Here is a 20,054-nt window from a genome sequence, read left to right as displayed (position 1 = left end):
TTTCGAAATAAAGATGGATCAGCCTGTCTCCCGTTTCTTTACGGTTAATCAGCGTTAATGACATTTTGTTCTCAGACTCGATTTTATTATTTTATCTCAACGAAGAAGCGTTTTCATTTTGTCAGATTCCCCGACACTGATTAAATTGTTTGGACTACACAACACATTAGCCCAACAGCTGTCTCGATTCTAGGTTAAAAAAGTTTCTGAATAAAATTTTATTAAAAAAGTTTTTGGATACTTAAAAAGTTGCGACATCTATATGGAAAAGCTTTAATCATTTAGAGATGCGTAAAAATACGGGATAAAATTTTTAGTCTTGCGAAAATAAAACGTATAATTTCTTGCTTCTGGCTATTTGTGTCCGACCGGAGTGTTTGTGAATGCGGTGGGTAGTATACAATGGACCAAAAAACCTGAGTGCGTGACTGTATACAAACAAAAAACTCACGTGACTTTACCAATAGACCTTTAATTTCAGAACTGGGGTTAATCGAGTTTTCGGAATTTTTTTTACTTAATACCTAAATAAAAATGCATGCGTTTTTAAACTGCTGTCATTTGATGAATGACTGATTTCATATTTTTTAAACGTTTTAACTCTTATAGAAAATTAAAATATAGATTTCTCGTATCCGTCTGTCTGATATCTGTTGATTACATTAATTGACAGATTGATTGTGAAATTTTAGATGTATTTCACGAATATTGTTAGATAAATGCTCTTTAAAAAGGTGACAAGAAAATATTAATTATATGTATACTGTAAGGATAATAGTTTTTAAATCTTTTGTAGTTAATATGATACACCAGAAAGTGTTATGTTTTTCGTTAGGAACATTTATGTGTATTAGTTTTATGCCTAGCTACTTATAGGAATTAAACGACATGTTATCACTAAAACTAGTGTCAGTGGCGGCACCAAGGGTCGGCAGACAGACGGACAGACAGTCGGGAGAAACGGGAGACCTATCTATTCGTACTCTAAGGGGTCATGAAAGGTCGAAAAAATGTAAAAGTAAATAGTCGGCCGATGGACTTCATTACAATACTTCCTTCGCTTACGCTTGGGAAGTAAAAAATAATGTCTTGATATATTTTACGAAAAATTAGACCGTTGTGACAGGGCAATTAATGGTATTCTCGTAACATTTTGTGTTGTTCAACCTAAAGGTCGATGTATAAATTTGTCGCTGAGGTTGCTATTCGACGTTGACGTTGCCGTTGTAAGATAAATACACAGCGAAGGTATGCGTCGTTTATATCATCCGTTGACGTTGCCGTTGAATGTGGTACTTGAAGGAAAATCCCCTGAAGTAGGGGGGATATTTTTCAGGTTGACATCACTAATTCCACGAAAATCAAATTTTGATAGAGGTAATGATTTTGCAATTAGGCTCCTCCCCTCGGTCTGACAACGAATGAAAAATTCATCAGGGTTGAGATCGAAACGGATGGGTGGGGCTTTTCTTTTGGTTTTCTTTTTTAATTAATACATTTAGTTTTCATTGTACAATACGATTACTTAAGAATATATTTCACACGGTAATTTCTCCTAGAAAAATAAGGATTTTAAAATTAAACTCCGCCCTTCGACTTACGATTAAAAAAAATCAACAGAATATGAGATAGGGCGGGTGGGCGAGCCTTATATTTTGGCTTTTTTTTTTCTTAATATACTTAGGCATCTTTTCGTAACAAGAAACGTGAAAAATGGTTAAAATGGTTTATGTAAGGAAATATGGGTTTTGCAATTATGATAATTTCCTTATTCAAATTTAGCATTTTAAACATGTTTTAAGTTTCATGTTGTGAAAACAAGTCTACACATATTAAAACAAAGAGGTAAAATATAAGCCCCCCCACCCGCCCTATCTCAATTGCGATGATTTTTTCATTCGCCTTGAACCAAGGCGACTCATCTTAACTGCAAAATACTTATTTCTTTACAAAAAAATAAAAACATGTTTTTGAGCATCGTGTTCTTCAAAGAATACTGTGTATATGTATTAAGAAAAAAAATGCAAAATAGAAACCCCGCCCACCCACCCCATCTCAATTGTGATAATTTTTTTTTATTTTTAGAAACATAAAACACGTTTAACAGGGTAAATTTTTCTAAGGAGATATGGAATTTGCAATTAGGCTCCATCCCTAGGTCTGCCAACGAATGCGAACTTCATTACTATTTAGATCAGGGCAGTTATGGGTGCGGCTTAATGTTGGCTTTAATTTTTTCTTATTATACATAGTATTCTTTGAATAGCATGATACTCAAAAAAAATGTCTTGCATGGTAATTTCTTGGCTCTCGACGATTACAAAAAAAATCATCACAATAATTGTGATAGGGCGGGTGGGTGGGGCTTATATTTTGCCGTTTTTCTTAGTATACGTAGTTGTCTTTTCAGAACAAGAAATTTAAAACATGTTTAAAATATTCTTGTAGACAAATACCGATTTTGCTATTAAGGTCTGCCCCTCGATTTGACAACGAATAAAAAAGTCATCACAATTGAGAATTGAGATCAAGGAGGGTATGGGTGGGGCCTAATCTTCGGCTTTATTTTTTTCTTAATATGCCTAATATTCTTTGAACTACACGATACTCAAAAACATGTTTTTAATTTCTCGTAGAGAAATAAGGATTTTGCAGTTAAACTTCGCCCCCTTGGCTCATGACGAATAAAAAAAAATTATCACAACGGAGATAGGGTGAGTGGGCCGATCTACATTCTGTCTTTTTTTTCTTAGTATGTGTAGACTTATTTCGACAACAAGAAACTTAAAACATGTCTAAAATGGTAAATTTTTGTAGTAATCAACTTAAATCCTCCACTTTTCTTGTACAACTAAAAAGTTGAACATCAAAGTTACTATCAACGCCAACTTGGCAACCGAGTTTATAAATGACAATTTTCAGCTCTAATAGCAACGTCAGCGGGAATAGCAACTGCAATGGTGAGTTTATAAATCCCATTGCTAACGTCATTAAAAAGAGATGTTCATGGAATAAGGTAGTTCCAAATCTGACAAAAATCTACGACGAATTTCCTGCAGAGGACATAATTTTGGAAATTTGACTAATGAGGCGCCAATATTTCTTCCGAAGAAGCGGTTCAGTAGTCTACAATGGAGCTTTTCAGATTCATCGTAAAATGGGGCTATTGTTTGTGGCGCTTTGCTTAAGATTTCTTTTAACCATTTGTTTCGGTGGCTTCATGTGAAAGAAGCTTTTCAAAATTGAAGTGATAAAATTGTGCTTAAGGTCCACAATGAACTAAGCGCGGTTAAACAATATTTCCATTTTATCAATTGAAAACGAGAGGAAAGTAAATTTCGATAACGCCATAGAATATTTTGCCAAAGTGAAGACCCCAAGACCCGTAAGCAAGTTTAGTATTTGGTTACGCCGCCACCGACTAGTGTCACTAGTAACACCGAGACCAGGACTATGGTAGTCTTGATCTCGGTCTAATACATTTATTCGCTTTTAGTCACTACTGCACTTAATTTGGGGATCGAAGATCGAAAAGGTCTTAACCTTTTAATAGGAAGGAGCTGGAAGTGCATCTAGGTCTAGATGTGAACAGGGAATACTATAAATACTCTAGACGGTCACTCGGCCTTTCGCGAAGGCCACTTTACAGGGTTGTATTTTTTATTTTACGTCATATAATCACTTCATAAATACTTATGTGAAAGCAAAGTCGTACAAGTGTAAGATGGAGAACAAGAAGTCTTACTTGCTTGTCGGAGGTGTGAGTTTGTCTGATGCTGAATAATCGATCGGATGTCATTTATTTTGTAGCCATTGCTGACAGAACTTTGTTGGACGTAATTTAATTCGGACTGAAAGTCATCAAATCGACAACACCTGGTGAATCAGAGAATTTAAAGCAGACATTTCTTATCTTAGGAACGATGGTGATGCGTTTCAGAATGAAGATAACAATCTCAATGAGTTTAAAAATGGTGAGTATATCGCAATTTGTTCGAAAGATTCCATGAAAAGTTTTGGAACGACTGTGGAAAGAGGGGGGCCCATGAGTGTACCAGACACACAACATGAGCTTGGAATTGACTAACAAATTGACAGGTTTTTATAAGCATTGGTGTACGTGAGTGAATCAACGATGCTGATGATGACATTCGACAAAATACTTTTTTTTATCAATTTTTGGAGAGCCAAATAGACAAAGGGATTTGGGATTTCTCGGAATGAATTGACCGTGAAACTGAAGATTAGAAAAGGACCTTTAAAATACCTTTGTTGACTAAATCAAATGTGGTTAAGATAATAAAGGCATTTCCTTGGCCTACCGTAAAAATTGTGATATTACAATAGGAATACAGGTTTTGAACAACAATTTTCTCGTTTTTGGACAGGTCTGCTTTTAGAATTTTCGATTTGTTAAGAATTTTTGGCGTTTCAAAATTGATAGTGTCTTTGCGTTGTTTCAGACGGTTCAACAGCGTTAATTTCATCAATGGGTATTTTATAGGAAGCAATCGGGAAGCTCAGACCTTTTGATAGAAGGTTAGGTTCAGGATGGGATAATTGATACGACGAAAAATTATCCACCGTTTTGAGATTTTGTGGATTCTGTGAACCCATAGAAATAATATTATACTGAAGTAACTTAGAGGGGGACGCGCGTTGTCAACACAGTGGGACAGAGATAGGGCTCTCTGGGTGGCAAAACATTGACACGAAACTGCAGAGCACTGTGTTTCTGGAGGTTTCTTTCGTGCTGTCGCATGGTGTTTGAAGGTGTATTTTTGCAAATTTACGTTTTATAGGCTCAAGTTACCTTATTTAAATGTGTACAGACTTCTTAAGTTGTATTTTATCGGACTATTTGTTAAACATCGTGAAATAGTGTTGTGCGTATAATTGCATAGAACGTGCAAAGAAAGCAATCCTGTTTCATAGGTAATAATCACATACACAGACGAAGGATTTCGTAAATAATTTAAAAATTTTGTTAGTTTCCCTAAAAATTTTGAGTTACGAAAAAAAAACGGATTATTGCTACAAAAAGAGGGAATTTTATATCTACTGATTATTGTTTTAGCTATTTGTACGTGGATTTAGAAAATAGATTTTACTAGAAAATTCCATACAATTTAATATGTGTAATTTAATTAGGCACCCTGTCACTTTTATCGAAAGTTTAATTACTTTTATCCTAAAAAATTCAGAATTACCAATGAACATACACTACAAGATTAGTTAACTTGTAGAAGATTATTGGACTAACTGAATTCGTAATATATTGTAGATTCTGTATACATTTCATTTTATTAAAAGATTATCTCCACCACTTAACATGATTTTTGTGGTTTCACATTACACATAATTTTAATGTAAACTGTAAAAATATAGTTTTCGTTAACAGACGTTTGTTATAATTGATTGTTTGAACAAATTCGTAAGAAAACGTATTAATTCCCGTTCAAATGAAGCGTTTCTTGCCACCCAGCACGTGATACATGGTCAGCCGTCCTTTGCCCACTGATGCATAACCGCTCTAGCTATTTCTTTCTTATGTTGATTACACTCACTCGCGTATGGAAACGTATACAAGGCTCCATCCACTCCTTTATTAGATCAATGTGTGAACCTGATGTAGAGGATTTTCGTGAAAGTTCTAAGAAAAGTCTTGGGCAAAGTCTAATTCTTATCCAGTTGCTTGTACTGATCTCGAGTAGAAACAACTTTTGGCACGATAGTCTTTTACGAAAAAACGAAGATGTAATCATTAATTTTAGAAATGAGGATAAGAAAGTTTGGGTTCAGTAAAGTCTAAACATTTTATATTTGAATTTGAAAAATTGAAAGGTTTTTTAAAAGATATACGTCCAGTATAGGTGTACAGGTTTGTGATATTATATTTTGCGGCCAGATTTAATAACAGAAAATAATTAATAAAATGCGCCTGCTAAGATAAAACTGATTTTGGCAAATGATATACCCTCCAAGAAAAGAGAGGGTGGGTGGGCGGGGCTAGTACCTGCTAAGATAAGACTGACTTGGGCAAATGATATACCCTCTAAGAAAAGAGAGGGTGGGTGGGCGGGGCTAGTACCTGTTAAAATAAGAGTGATTTTGGCAAATGACTTATTATTTAAGAAATTACATTATTATAAGAAAAGACACTAGAGGCTCCAAAGCAGTTTCAAATTCTTTCCAAACAAGAATGCCTAGAACCTCAAGATTGTTTTAAATTTTTCGTAAAAAAAACGGGGTCCCAAAATTAACTCAAAAACTGGATATCGAAATCTGCAAGAAAATGAGTTCAAATATTTCGAAAAATACTCCAAAAATGTTAAAAGTGCCAAAATTAGTGTTATTTTATCAAATACTAGCCCCGCCCACCCACACTCTATTTTTTTGGAAGGTATTTGATTTGCCAAAATTAGTCTTATCTTAGTAAGTACTAATCCCAACCTCCAACCCTCTTTTCATTCTAACGACTAATTTTATTTTTGTTCAATATAAGATCATTCATTTCATTCAGATCAAATCAAATCGGTCACTGAAAGGAGACAGGGTGGGTGGGCGGGGCAAATTATGTTCTTCTGTTGAGTGGGAGTGGAAAAAAGACGTGAAAAAGGTAAAAAAAGCGCTTATCGTAACTATTTTGGTTATACTATTTGCTATAAAATTTATTTCTTATTTCATGCATCTGACCTGACTTGACCTAACGAGTTCTGACCTGTTCTGACTATTCTATTATCTCAAATAAACAAGTTTTAAACATTTTTGTGAATATACAAAAACCACGAAGTACATTCTTAAAACAATTATATTTTGTGAAACAAAAAGTAATAATTATTTCATCTAGGAGTATAAAATTTTTTTACCGAGTAATTTTAACCGAACTGTAAAAATTGCTATATTTCAATTGGAAAAACGGTAGGAATTTCGGAAGAAATGAAGCTGAAAATGACTTCCGGATATCGAAATCTACAAGAAAATGAATTCAACTAATTTTCGAAAATAGTCAAAAAATGGTCGAAAATGTCAAACGCTCCAAAGTCAGACTTTTCATATTAAATACTAGCCCCGCCCACCCACCCTCTATTTTCTTGTAGGATGTCACTTGCCAAAATCTGTCTTATCTTAGTAAATATTAGCCCCACCCGCCCACCCTCTATTTTCTTGAAAGGTATGTGATTTTCCAAAATCAGTCTTTTCTTAGCAAGTACTAGCTTGGCAAATGATATACCCTCTAAGAAAACAGAGGGTGGGTGGGCGGGGCTTATACCATCTAAGACTGATTTTTGCCACAGTATCCGACCTGTCAATGGCTACTAAATAGATAGGTGATTTTGTTATGTAATCTAAATCCGGGGTAGGACTAGGAACCAATACAATGAAATTCGGGGATAAAAAATGTAAACATTTTAATATTATTTTATGTTTTATGTTCAGGAAAGAAAGAATCGGCATGTGATTTATACTATTTGTTGCGAGGAATGGAAAGACAAATTAAAACAAAACGCAGTATAAATCCATTACAAATCTTCATTACTTTTCTCGAAATTAAAATTTCCGTGTCAACACTCACTGTTCATTCCAGACTGTAACAGAAACAACAACAATAAAAATTCATGCGACAAAAGCTCATAATCCCTCATTACACAAACACGTATTTAAACAATCCGCTAACGTACAAATTATAAAAAATTCCTTTGTTGATTACAGTACTCGAGAAAAACATTTTCGCCAGGCAACATGACGCCTCTCCTCACATAATTAACATTTGACCCATCAAAAACAAATTAAAACCACCTCAAATATTTGCACAAAAAAAACCTTCACCCAACAAACACGGCAACGTTTAACGTACTTAAACACCGCCTCACGCAAAACCCTACCGTATTTAAGCAACTTCGTCCGAAAACAAAAAGTCTTATGCCAGACACGATGCAAATCATACTCCTCTCGTTTTCTTTAGTCCTCGTCTACTCCGGTGAGTCAAGTCAAGTAAAAAAATGTTAAAAAAACAACCTCGACCTTGTTACAGGCAGCGTTCCTCGATGTCCGGAAAACGAGCACTTCACAAGATGCGCATCGCCATGCCAAGCCAATTGTCAAAATAACGTTACCCTGCCGTGTTCAGAAGTTTGCATAATGGGGTGTGTTTGCAGAGAGGGTTATATCAGAGAGGGTAAAGGAGGGCAGTGCGTGCCGAGCTGCGAGGGTATGTTGATGTTTTTATTTTAGAATAAAAGGACAGTTTATTTGAGTTTGGGGGAAATAAACACACTTTCGCGTCATTGTGTTATACGATTTTGTTGTTGTGCAATATGTGTGCAATCCAAATTGCAACTCGTGATTAATGCATCTACGCGTGAGCGCTTTCCTCATTTTTTTTACAACCGTGCCACTATATTTTATGGATTTTTATGTAACAATAAAATTCAATTTTAATATGTGGAGTGTCTATAAAAAAATCCAAATTATGAAATATTTCAGTTTTCATATTTCAGTGTTATCAAATAGAACGCCTTCAAAAGGAAAAATAAAATAGACTTGTAAAGCCTAAGAAGGTAGTAATCGGAATATGCAAAAATATATAGGGTGTTTCATTAAAAAAAAAAACTACATTCTATGTTATATCTTGTTTCTCAAAATACACAACACTTTGTATAGTGTAAAACATTTTTAATTATTGCTACTCAAAGAATTGTACAGCTTTGGCTTTGGTTTTTTTTTTACATCTTAATAAATAATTAACGAAATATAGGAGAACGTGCGCTTAGTGACTCACCCTGTATATAGGAATCTATCAACTAAACATTACAATATTTTGATTTGTGTTTATTTTCATCTAAAGAGAACGATAAAGAAATAAGCAGTTTATTTGTTTGTAGGTGTTCCCATATGTGGCAAGAATGAGAAATTTGCGAGTTGTGGTAGCGCTTGTCCACGAAATTGTGGAGATGAAGAGGTTAAACCCTGTAGCTTGATTTGTGTAAAGGGGTGTGTTTGCGAACAGGGCTATGTAAGAGAAAAAGGCGGAGGAAGATGCGTGGGAGAAGAAGACTGTAATAAAAGTATTAAATGAAAATAAAAATTCTGACACAGTTCGTGTTACACGATTATATTTGATGTTCAGGGTTTGCCTGTGCTTTTCGTAAAGACTGCACCGTTTTAATTAATGTTTAACGTAATTTATTTGAGTCATTAATATCGCTGTTGGGGCAAATTTGTATTTAATTAATAATATAGACCGTTAGTAGGGCTATAATTCATTATCGCCATCTGAATTTCAACATGATAAATTGCCATCTATTTATTGTAATGTATTTTAATATTTCAGTTCGACTGCAATGAATTTGAATTTAATTCCAATACCTTGTGGATATTTCCTATAAAAATTTTAAAACTTAAAGAAAAGTTGAACACAAATTTTTATCTAATTCTTTTCACTGTGACATTGTCACTTTGATTTTAGAAATCAACATTATTTCATGAGTACTCTATACAGGGTGTTCATTTTATCTGTTCACGCCTGACAATTTTTGCATAGGCAACATATTATACACCCCAGAGACGACTTCGTTCAATTTAGTTTTTTTTAAGAAATTAATACTCAATTTATTAATGAATCAGATTACACCGAAAACGAATTTATAATAAATGTTCAAAATACTTGCTTCCACTATCTTCACAAAGTCCTATGGGAGCGCCATCATTTTGAAACCGAATTATTCTTCGTATGTCTAGCTCTACGTTTTCCAACAGTTCAGGTAAAATATTCTTTAAAAAATTTAGATACATAGGTCCGTTTAAATTTCCTTAAAAAAAATGTGGACCAATGACGTGGATACCAACAATTCCACACTAAGCATTAACTTTGAAAACTACTTGGAAGTGCTTTTCCTGATACCAATCGGGATTTTGCTGGGCATAGTAATGTGAGTTATGTCTGTTTACACACCCGTTATTGGTAAATGTGGCTTCATCCGTAAACAAAACGTTAAATAAAAAATCTTGGTTGTCTCGTAATTTAGCTCTCACGAATTCACAAAACACAAAGCGCCGAATGAAATCGCGTTCTGTTAAATGTTGGACAATTGTCACAAAATATGGATGAAATCGGTTTACCTTTAAGATGTTGAAAACCGAACCCAAACTAATCTTCATTTGTCACGTCTTTGACACACGTGGAGATTTTTTGCTACAATTTAAATTAGAGCATCTTCATAATCCGGCGTTGTTACAGGTCGATTTCTAACTTTTTTTTTGAGTTGCCCAAATTCCCGTAATTTTGTTTTCAAGTTTTCTAAACGCTGGATTTGAGGGAGTTCTCCTATTGGAATATTGCCTGGCGTAGAGACGAACAACAGTATCAAAATGTTTTATTAATAAGAATTACATAGATAGCAAATGTTATAAGTCAAACAACAATGATAATGTTATCGGCAGGATTAATAGGAAACATTTGAAATTTCATTTATTAATATCACAAATCGTAACGTGCAGAACCAATTAACGATCCGTTTTATTTCCAAACTTAAACTGTTGAAAATGAGAACACATTTTATGAACCTCAAATGTGTTCTCGTGGGTATAATCCTGTGTATTTTTTTATTAGGCAATTAGCGAAATTACGTTCCGGACAATGTATTTTACGTTAACGTACACAATTGTCTACTATTATTAAAAAAAGAAATATTACACGTATGTTTCCATTGCTAGATGACAAGATGACAGATTGTTTTCTTATTGAACTCGGTTTATTTATTATATATTATATATATTTAGATGAACGAGGGGGGAAGCTTTCATCATCATCTGTGACTGTCAAATGACGAAATATATTCTCAGTTATTTAATTGTTTTTTCAACTTTCATTCTCTTCTTCAGTGACTTCATTTCAATAATTTTTTACACATTTTTTCTTTTTCGCATATCTGTATATTGCACCTTACACTTGGTTGCACTAGAAAGTTGACCAGGATCATAAAAAAGTTCTAAGTTTACTTAGGCAGATCCTGTTACATCCTTAGCTTATGTTCGAGAAGTAAAAAGTAATAATTTCACATTTTTACGGTAAAATATACAGGGTGCCGCATCCAGGGAATTAACATGGGAATTGGTTTTTATTTTATAATATCTCCCCAGATCACTTTAAAGCTATTATTGAGTGATGCCTTTGTGGAGGTCGAAGAGGGCTATGGACCTGTATTTTTTTCAAATCGTTGCATCGCGCTCATTCACTGTAAAAAGGTTTTAAAAATCGTATTTTGAAATTCTCGCCCGAGCCGATTTGTCGCGAAATGTTCCGTCGCACTGTCGAAGTTCGGCGATCGCGTATTTTCATTATCCATGCAAAATTCAAATGTCAAAGTGAAATTAGAAATTATTCTCATCAGAAATCAACGAACAACTCAAACTGAATTATTTTATCCAGTGTGATGATTATTGTAGGACAAATTAAACCGAATAAATGCACAAATTGATCCATTCATTCGTCATAGTGCGCGACCCCGTCAAACGAGCCATCTCGAACTACACTCAGGCCGTATCCAAAAAGCCCGAGATGAAGACTTCGAGCAGCTGGTCTTCCTCAAAACTCCATCGGCAGCATTGTGACATGTCCTGGGAGCCCGTCACGCTAGGAAGGAACGACTCAAATTGAATTATTTTATCCAAGATGACGATTATTGTTAGGTCAATTTAAACGGAATAAATGCACAAACTGCACAAATTATTTTATTAGGGTATGTTGCTGGTGGTGGTCGAGTCTTTATTAGTAAAATCTCATTAAAATGCCATGTTCTTCTGCGATTAGATGAAAAAGCGAGGGCCCGCTTTTCTTATTGTGTGATGTTAAGATCTACCATCAAAACAGCTGGCGCTTTTGAAGAGAACCTTTTAATGCACCATTGAGATAACTACAAATAACAAAACTTAACAATTGTTGATGAATAAAGTAATGAAATATTGTACGAATCTGGAGAAGTATTGCACTATTTTCAAGCTACTCCAGCTACTCAATACACGTTTATTAAGCTAGTTGATGGTATCTCTTCAAAAGATAGCTTAACACTCAGAATTGCAGTCGGTAAATAAGCAGGTTAATTTTAATATTTTAAATCGGAAATTGCAAGAAGCGCAGTTATTACTTCTCAGAGAGAAAACGTCGCGCCGATAAGCGGCACGACTTAACGCGCTCGTTGGAAAAACAATCTAAGGAATTTGTCGTAGATAGTTAAATATGCTAACCAAAATTTGGCTAATCATCCCCACCAATAATTTGGATACGCCATTACAAGGAATAGTATTTTAAAATGATTTGAATGTTACACAAAAATATGCTCATATACGAATCCACTTTAAGTTTTTCGCTAAACGTACAAATGTTCGCAAAAACTTTTGCAAGGTATAATAACGTTTTATTCTCAACACAGTTTATTAGAGAGAACGGCGACCATGCGGTACTGCGATTGTGGGTTCGATGCCGAACTTGGCCTTTTCTTTTTTTTTTCTTGCTTTGCTATAACGCTATGACTACTTTTCTTTTGTGCTGTGCTTAGAATTATCCATGTTAATGTCATCACAAATTTTTTATTGATCAAATTAAGAACGCGTCTCCCCATTTTCTCGAAAATGTGAAGAATACGCACTTTTTGATATAATAACGATAAAATAAGATTACTAATATAAGTAACCTTCGACGACGACTTTTTTTTGGTTATGTGTGAGCGTGTCTCATTTTTTGGAGGAATTTAATAATATACAATAATATTGATTTTGTTTCATTAAATATTTATAAATTAAGGAACATCCCCCAATGTAATCTAGAAAAAATTTGATGACGTTATCTACAGTTTTGCTTCAAATTCTAACTGAAAACAGCATATCTTTGGAGTCAGAATTTGAAAACTCACGTTCTACATAAAATGAAACAGTAATAATCAAAAGCTTGAAGCACAAAAAATGTGTGTGAACTTTCCGAAAAAACCACAAACTTCCTGAAAGCGTAAAAACAATGGAAAATATTTTGGAAAGTTGTTATACGAACATGGTAGTAGAAAAACTGAAAAAATTTTGTGATGAATATGTACGAGTTTATTGCCATGTGTGTGAAAAATATATTAATCTAGAAAAAATAGTAGTTCACATTTTAAAATTACGATTTAAAGACATAAATCATTGATAACAAAATATTTTCGTCAAGATAAGTTGAAATTTTCATCGGAAAAATACGAGTAATCCTAATACCGGGATTAAATTTGAGGCATCCTTTTGATCTGTAAAACATAAATAATTCTTTTACACAAACAATTTGTCAAAGTGTATTACTGTTTAGAGTGTAGATCTGGAGTGTCGAAGTAATACACTTAAAAATGAAGCTACTAATTTCTATCTTCGGTGTTCTTGCATTTATTAATGCATCAGCTTCTTGTAAGTTTAGTTTCCTAGTATATGGTATTATTTTTATTCATAAAGTTCTTCTTAAAAAATGTGTTTTAGCTACTTTCTCTGATTGTGGTGAAAATGAAAGATACTTGGAATGTGGGGTACTTAGTCACTGTGAAGAAACTTGCGACAGCAAACTTATCACTTGTGAACCTTTGTGTGTTGAGGGGTGTTTCTGTGAACTGGGATTTGTTAGAAATGGTACAGCAGGTCCATGTATCGCTGCAGCAGATTGTCCAAGGCATATATGAAATATCTACAGCTTAATTACCATACTAAGATTCAATATGTTATGTTTTGGCATGTCGAGAAAATGCTATCGGTTGACGTTATTTTTTAGAATAATCTCCCTGTGCTAAAAAAATCAATTTTAATAAAAATAAAGTAAACTTATCCTTACTTTTGTTCTATTAAATGATCTACCCAGATGTAATTTTTCTATGATTTTACTTATTTACACATTTTTTGCTTGTCCATTTTCCCTTCTTTTTTGATATTTTCTCCAGAGATTCTTCCCTAATGATGAAAGAGAGCAGAAGATGCAGTTCAAAAAACGAAATTTTTGATTTTTCACCAGATTCTCTTCAAATATTTTATCACTTGAGGACTAGATTAGTTTTGAACTCTGTAATAACTTTGTAGGTTCAAAAAATCAATTTTAGCAATTGTAAACTACAATAGTAGTAAAGGTGCAGGGTTGTGAATATTACTGTGAACATGCTTTATAAAAGCTATTGATCTCTCATTATCCCTGTTGGTTTTCGATGGAGATAAGGAAAATGATTCACTGTTAATTGAGAAGAAGAACATTAAAAGCTAGATCAGATCATTTGTGATATCATATCAAAAATAAGGAAGGTCAAACAAAAGTAATTATTGGACAAATAATCTTTAGGACAACGGACAGCATATCGTTAATAAATTTATTTTTTCTTTAGATAAGTTTATCAATGGTCAGATATAGTCTAAAGTTATAATTGGAGAGTGAACCTGGGGAACCGCTCAATCAGAGTGACTATTCATTTCACTAAAATTCATTTTCAAAAGTAGATCAATAAGAAAAATGAAACTTAAACTTTCAGATAAACATAATCAGTCATCGAACTTGTTACTGAGAGACTGCTTCATATATTCATATATTCAAGTTACTAAGTATTAGGCCAAGCAATCTTTCCTTTCAAGCAGAAACGAAAATTTGTTAAATTTTGAAAATGAGCGACCCACCGCAGATCAAGAGCTGTCATTTTCCAGTTTTGAACAACAACATTATTCATAAAATTACCAAGGTCCCCCATTGCAACTTGAAAAAATGTTTCTTTTATAACTCCACAATTGACAAAAGTACGTTGCATATACAATATACATCGATCAGATTCCAGGCGTCTGAAAAACTCGGCACTTGACCTATTAATTTTTACGATTTAGGTTAACGGCATTCCCACTGATATATAACCAGTATCTTCAGAATTAATTTCAAATTGTTGTCAAGTCAATAAAATAGTACTTCATACCAGTTAAAACTAGAGTTATGGGACTAAAAATTAAATAATCATTTTCAAATGGATAATGTTGTCTTTAACAAGCGTGATATTAATGTTGTCACAGGCATTCCTAATTATAACAATTCGTTGCATATTAAAATTAAATCAATATCAAAAATTTACCCAAAATCAGTCATATCTAGTTCAAATCAGATTATTAATTAAAGTAAAATTTTTATCAAACACTTGAAAGGTCAAAAATAATAGACAATAAACAGCTTCAAAATCTAGTGCATCAGTATTTTAGCAATCACACGTCAAGTACAGGATGCATTATCTTGATTAACGTTACTCATATCTTGGATATTTAGCAAACATTTACTTTGAAATTAATGATATTCATGATTTTACAAATATGCAAACTTTCTAAGACGGTACAGTTGTCTTCACAGCTTACACGATCATTTTAAAGCAACGGAAATGGGTCTGAAAAAGATTCCCTTTATATTTTGCAAAAATAATTTAGAAACTCTTGACATCGATAATCTTGTTTGTTTTTCAAAATGATTTCAACACACTAATTATTTTTTGGAGTCAGGTTCCGATAAAAAATCCGATTTTGCACCGACTGACTATTTAAATACAGCTTCGCAGGTTTAATAACAGTATCAACCAAAACCTTCGTCGAGTCCACTTCATCAGCTAGAAGAATACCACCAAAATGTTCTCCTTTATTATAAGCACACTTCTCCTTCTTGGTGCAACATCTGGTCGTAAGTATTAGAAATTTATTGTACAAGAGGAAAAAAAATGATAACAATTTCAGTGAGATTTCCCATTTGTGCTGAAAACGAAGAGTACCTAGACTGCGGTACCGAGTGTCCGCAAACATGCTTGGAGATCTTTGAACCAAGACAGTGTTCAGATGTTTGCGTTGAAGGATGCTTCTGCAAAGAGGGATTTGTAAGGGCTGGGGAAAGCGGTCCTTGCGTGCCGCGAGCTTCGTGTAAAAGTAAGTACTATGAGTATTTTTAGATTCCATAAATCATTTCTTTGGTTTTAATTACAACAGATGTACCACAATGTGCAGCCAATGAAATATACACTAAATGTGCTCCTCTATGTCCTCCGACGTGTGAAGAAAAGGAACCAAAACCTTGTCTAGATAAGTGTCTCGACGGATGCGTTTGTAAAGAAGGGTACATACGAAGTGTTACTGGTGGTGCTTGTGTACCAGAAGACACCTGCGATATAGGTAAAACTGTTAATTTCTCGGTAAAACTTTTACATAGTTTGTTTCAGATGTTTGTACTAAGTCTAATCAAGTTTACAAAGATTGTGGTACCCCATGCCCTGGTACCTGTGAACAGCCACTCAGAGTTTGTGAAAGAAGATGCGTTCCTGGATGTTTCTGTCAAGAGGGGTACGTTCTAGATCCAGAAACACAAGAATGTATCAGACTTCAAAATTGTCCTAACAGATTCTTCTAGACACTAGTAATTGCAATCCATCGTTAATTTGTTCATTTTAACACTATATTTTTAGATTTTGTATTTTTGGTATTTTCTGTGTACCTGTAATTAGATTATAGTTATTAATAAATTGCTAGCTAATACAGCACAATACTATTGTAGTCACATTTCATAAACCATTTTCGGCATTTTCGCTTTCAATGTATTTCTAAATTATGAACAAAATATGATATACATATCGTATTTTATATATTTTAATTTTTTAAAAGTATTACTTCAAACGACTTGACAGAGAGTATATAGACGAAACTACGTATTTTATACAAAATGTCTATAAATCTAGCACTCTTCGGAAATTTTTATCTTTTTTTTAATGAAAGAATTTTGCGGCTGGTTAAAATATATGTTTTACATACAGTTTTATTTTTACAAACAAAATTTAAGTCAGTCCCAAAAATGTTGAAAGTGTTGGGTACATTAATTTTTTTTATCGTTTTTCACATTTGTAACTCATTCTATGTTTTATGCTTTTGTATTTCCAAAATTTTGACCGTCATCAAGTTGTAGTGATTTGCCGTGAAAAAATAAATTTCACATTTAAATAAGTATAATAATTTTTACTTTCGGGGCATTTATGAAACCAGTCCATTTGATTATAAAACGATTTAAAGAAATCGTATATGCATTAAAGGGTTATTCTAAATTCGATATGAATTATCGAGTCCGGCCCGTAAACAAAATTTGGAAAAAGAAATAAATACAGATTTATTTTCTTTTTATCAGCAACCGCTATTGAGTAAATGAAGTTCTTCTTCATTTTTATGTATATTCAATTACAATGGTACAAGTTTTAATTTTTGTTTGCGATGACGTCATCAACATTTTGCAAGGACGCGTATATCAGTTTGGATAGATGTAGTGTAGTACTAAAAAAATAGGGCTAGGCGGTTGAAATTTATGCGGTAGGTATGGACCACGGCAGACCAGTGGTTCGTAACCGATATTCGCATCGCGAAGAAAATTATAAGAAAACTAACGTTAACTGACCGTAGTTGGTGATCTTAAAATCCATATCCACTACATAATAATCATAATATTTTTAATAATTTTCAAGTGTCGGTCTCGCTGAAAATAAAACTATTTCTGTAAATTATTAAAAATGGTGCACAATTGGAAAGCGAGAAACGAGTAAGGCAAGGATACACTGGCCGCACTTCACACGGGTAGACACGATGAATAAATTTTGACCGCCCAGCTTTACTAATAAACAACGACGTCGTAAACAAAATTTGACGTTTCCGGGCTAGGTTACCGTGCGTGATCTTCAACGTCCCGCATGCTGTTGAATGTGCTAAAGTCAACAAAAAAGATTATGAGTGCAAACAATTTATTTACAGCACATTATCAACGGAAATACATTACATCGGAAGAATGTCACTTAGACATTTGTTTGATTGGAATGAGTTTATTGCCCCAAAACGGATGACTAAAATTATTCATAAGCCTCTATTGAATTCTGAACGTTATTATTATAATTCTTACCTTATCATTATTTTAGTGAAACTTGGTTACATGATTCCATTCTTACTTCTGAAATATTTCCTTCTTATTATAGTGTCATTCGTTGTGATAGAAAATTTTCATTGGTTCGTCCCTCTAGAGGAGGTGGAGTATTAGTTGCATTCTCAAATAAATTCAAATATACGGTAATAAATACCAAACACCTTACTGATTTGGTACCGCTCATTGACGTAATCATTTGTAAATGCTCTTACGAAAATATGATTTTCTTATTTGTTGTTTTATATGTTCCACCCGATATTTCTGTTCATGATTTTGAGTTATTTTTTAATGCCTTAGAAGTCATGGTAATGCATGAACATTTGATAATCGTTGGAGATTTCAACGTTCCTAGTTTTTCAAGTAATAACCATAGTAACTGCCATAAAAGTTTAATTTTCAAGCAATTCTGCAGCGTTGTTCAACTATCACAATTTAATTCGATCCTTAATATTACTAACAGATTGCTGGACCTAATTTTTTCCAATCCAAATACTACAGTCCTAGTTTCCCACTGCACACCACCTTTAATATCTGAAGATAAGCATCACCCCGCTCTCGATCTAAACTTTAATTTTGCTATGCCTATTATCACTTCTAAGTTTCCGTTAGCAAAAAAACTTCGCTATAACTTTCGCAAGGCCAACTTTTTAAAATTATATCATGACATCAACAACGCGGATTGGTCTTTTTTAGAAAGTCAGGAAGATGTAAATATTGCTCTTGAGGGTTTTTATCCTTGTCTTTATAAGTTATTTGATACACCTGTTCCACGTATAACCTCTAGCTCTTCGAAATTTCCACCTTGGATTACTTCTGAGATTAAGCAGAATATAAAAACAAAAGACTGCTACAGGTATAAATGGATTAAATTTAAGGATTCTAAATTCTATATCGAATTCAAACGATTAAGAGCTATTGTTAAAAAACAAATGGATAATGCCTACCAACTGTATCTAAATCATGTCCAGAGCAATATCAAATCTGATCCTTCATCTTTATGGAGCTTTCTACATTTGAAAAATGGCACTTCTAGAATACCGGGTCAGTTAAGAGACAATAATGGAAATATATTTTCGGAACCTCAGGATATTGTGGATGCATTTGCTACTACCTTTGCCAATGTATTTACTGTTAACAACTCTACACACATAGAGTCTACTTCTATTTCTTCAAATTATTTCTTAATGTCTTCCGTCAGCATAGAGGATTCAATTCTGATAATGTCAAATTTATCCAACAAACAAACATGTGGTGATGACTTAGTCCCTAGTTTTTTGATACGTGACTGTAGATATGCATTTGCCCAACCTTTGTCCATCATAATTTACAAGGCACTTAAAACAGGTACATTCCCGGACCTTTGGAAAATTGCAAGAATCAGTCCTATTTTTAAAAAGGTTGATCCATCTTTACTAGCGAACTATCGTCTTATTTCCATTCTAAGCAATTTTGCCAAAGTTTATGAACAGGCATTATATAGTTGCATTTACAATAATACTCGTTCGCATATCAGTTTAGGACAGCATGGATTCAGAACTGGTAGATCTACATCTACAAACCTTGCAGTGTTTGTTCAAGATCTAAGTGTTGCACTTGATAAACGAGAACAAATGGACGTAATATATACTGACTTTTCCCGAGCTTTTGATGTTCTTCCTCACGACATTCTGTTAGGCAAACTTAATAACTTTTGATTTAACTATCCCCTTCTCAAACTGATGGAATCTTACTTAATAAAGCGTAACAACTATGTATTTTACAATGGTTTTACCTCTTTTCGTTTTTTGTCAAGGTCTGGAGTCCCACAAGGCTCTAACCTTGGGCTTCTCCTCTTCAGTCTATTTATCAATGAGCTTTTGGAATCTTTAAATTGCAGTATTTTAGCTTATGCTGATGATCTGAAAATTTATTCTAAAATCTCAAGTCTTTATGATGCTGAGCTTTTACAACGTGAACTTGTTGCTACATTTCATATTGTAGAAAACTTGTTGAAATATCGTTGATTTTTCTTATTCAATAGAAGGTACACCGTTAGAACGAAAAACATCGATCAAAGATCTAAGAGTTACTTTTGATAGCTGCTTGACTTTTGATA

General features: G+C 33.7%; 3 protein-coding genes across 9 annotated transcripts in view; 2 read left to right on the top strand and 1 right to left on the bottom strand.

The window, feature by feature from the left end:
• LOC135137645 (neuroglobin-like) overlaps positions 1-20,054 on the bottom strand; it is a 316,194-nt gene that overhangs the window by 48,511 nt on the left and 247,629 nt on the right. The window lies entirely within an intron of this gene.
• Positions 7,754-9,123, top strand: LOC135137653 (alpha-tectorin-like). Its single transcript, XM_064067372.1, has 3 exons — positions 7,754-7,981; positions 8,036-8,212; positions 8,886-9,123. Exons 1-3 carry the CDS (start codon positions 7,924-7,926, stop codon positions 9,077-9,079), a joined length of 429 nt encoding a protein of 142 aa, XP_063923442.1. The 5' UTR covers positions 7,754-7,923; the 3' UTR covers positions 9,080-9,123.
• LOC135137641 (serine protease inhibitor swm-1-like) lies at positions 13,704-16,547 on the top strand. The gene is made up of 4 exons (XM_064067350.1): positions 13,704-15,697; positions 15,751-15,936; positions 15,997-16,179; positions 16,227-16,547. The coding sequence occupies exons 1-4, from the start codon at positions 15,646-15,648 to the stop codon at positions 16,412-16,414; spliced, it is 609 nt and encodes a 202-aa protein (XP_063923420.1). The 5' UTR covers positions 13,704-15,645; the 3' UTR covers positions 16,415-16,547.

This window comes from Zophobas morio, unplaced genomic scaffold, assembly GCF_036711695.1.
Source record: "Zophobas morio isolate AGI-343-1 ecotype UQ-CSIRO unplaced genomic scaffold, CSIRO_AGI_Zmor_V1 ptg000029l, whole genome shotgun sequence".
NCBI lineage: Eukaryota > Metazoa > Arthropoda > Insecta > Coleoptera > Tenebrionidae > Zophobas > Zophobas morio.
Note: the sequence above shows the minus strand (reverse complement) of the source record. Positions and strands in the feature narration are given on the sequence as shown.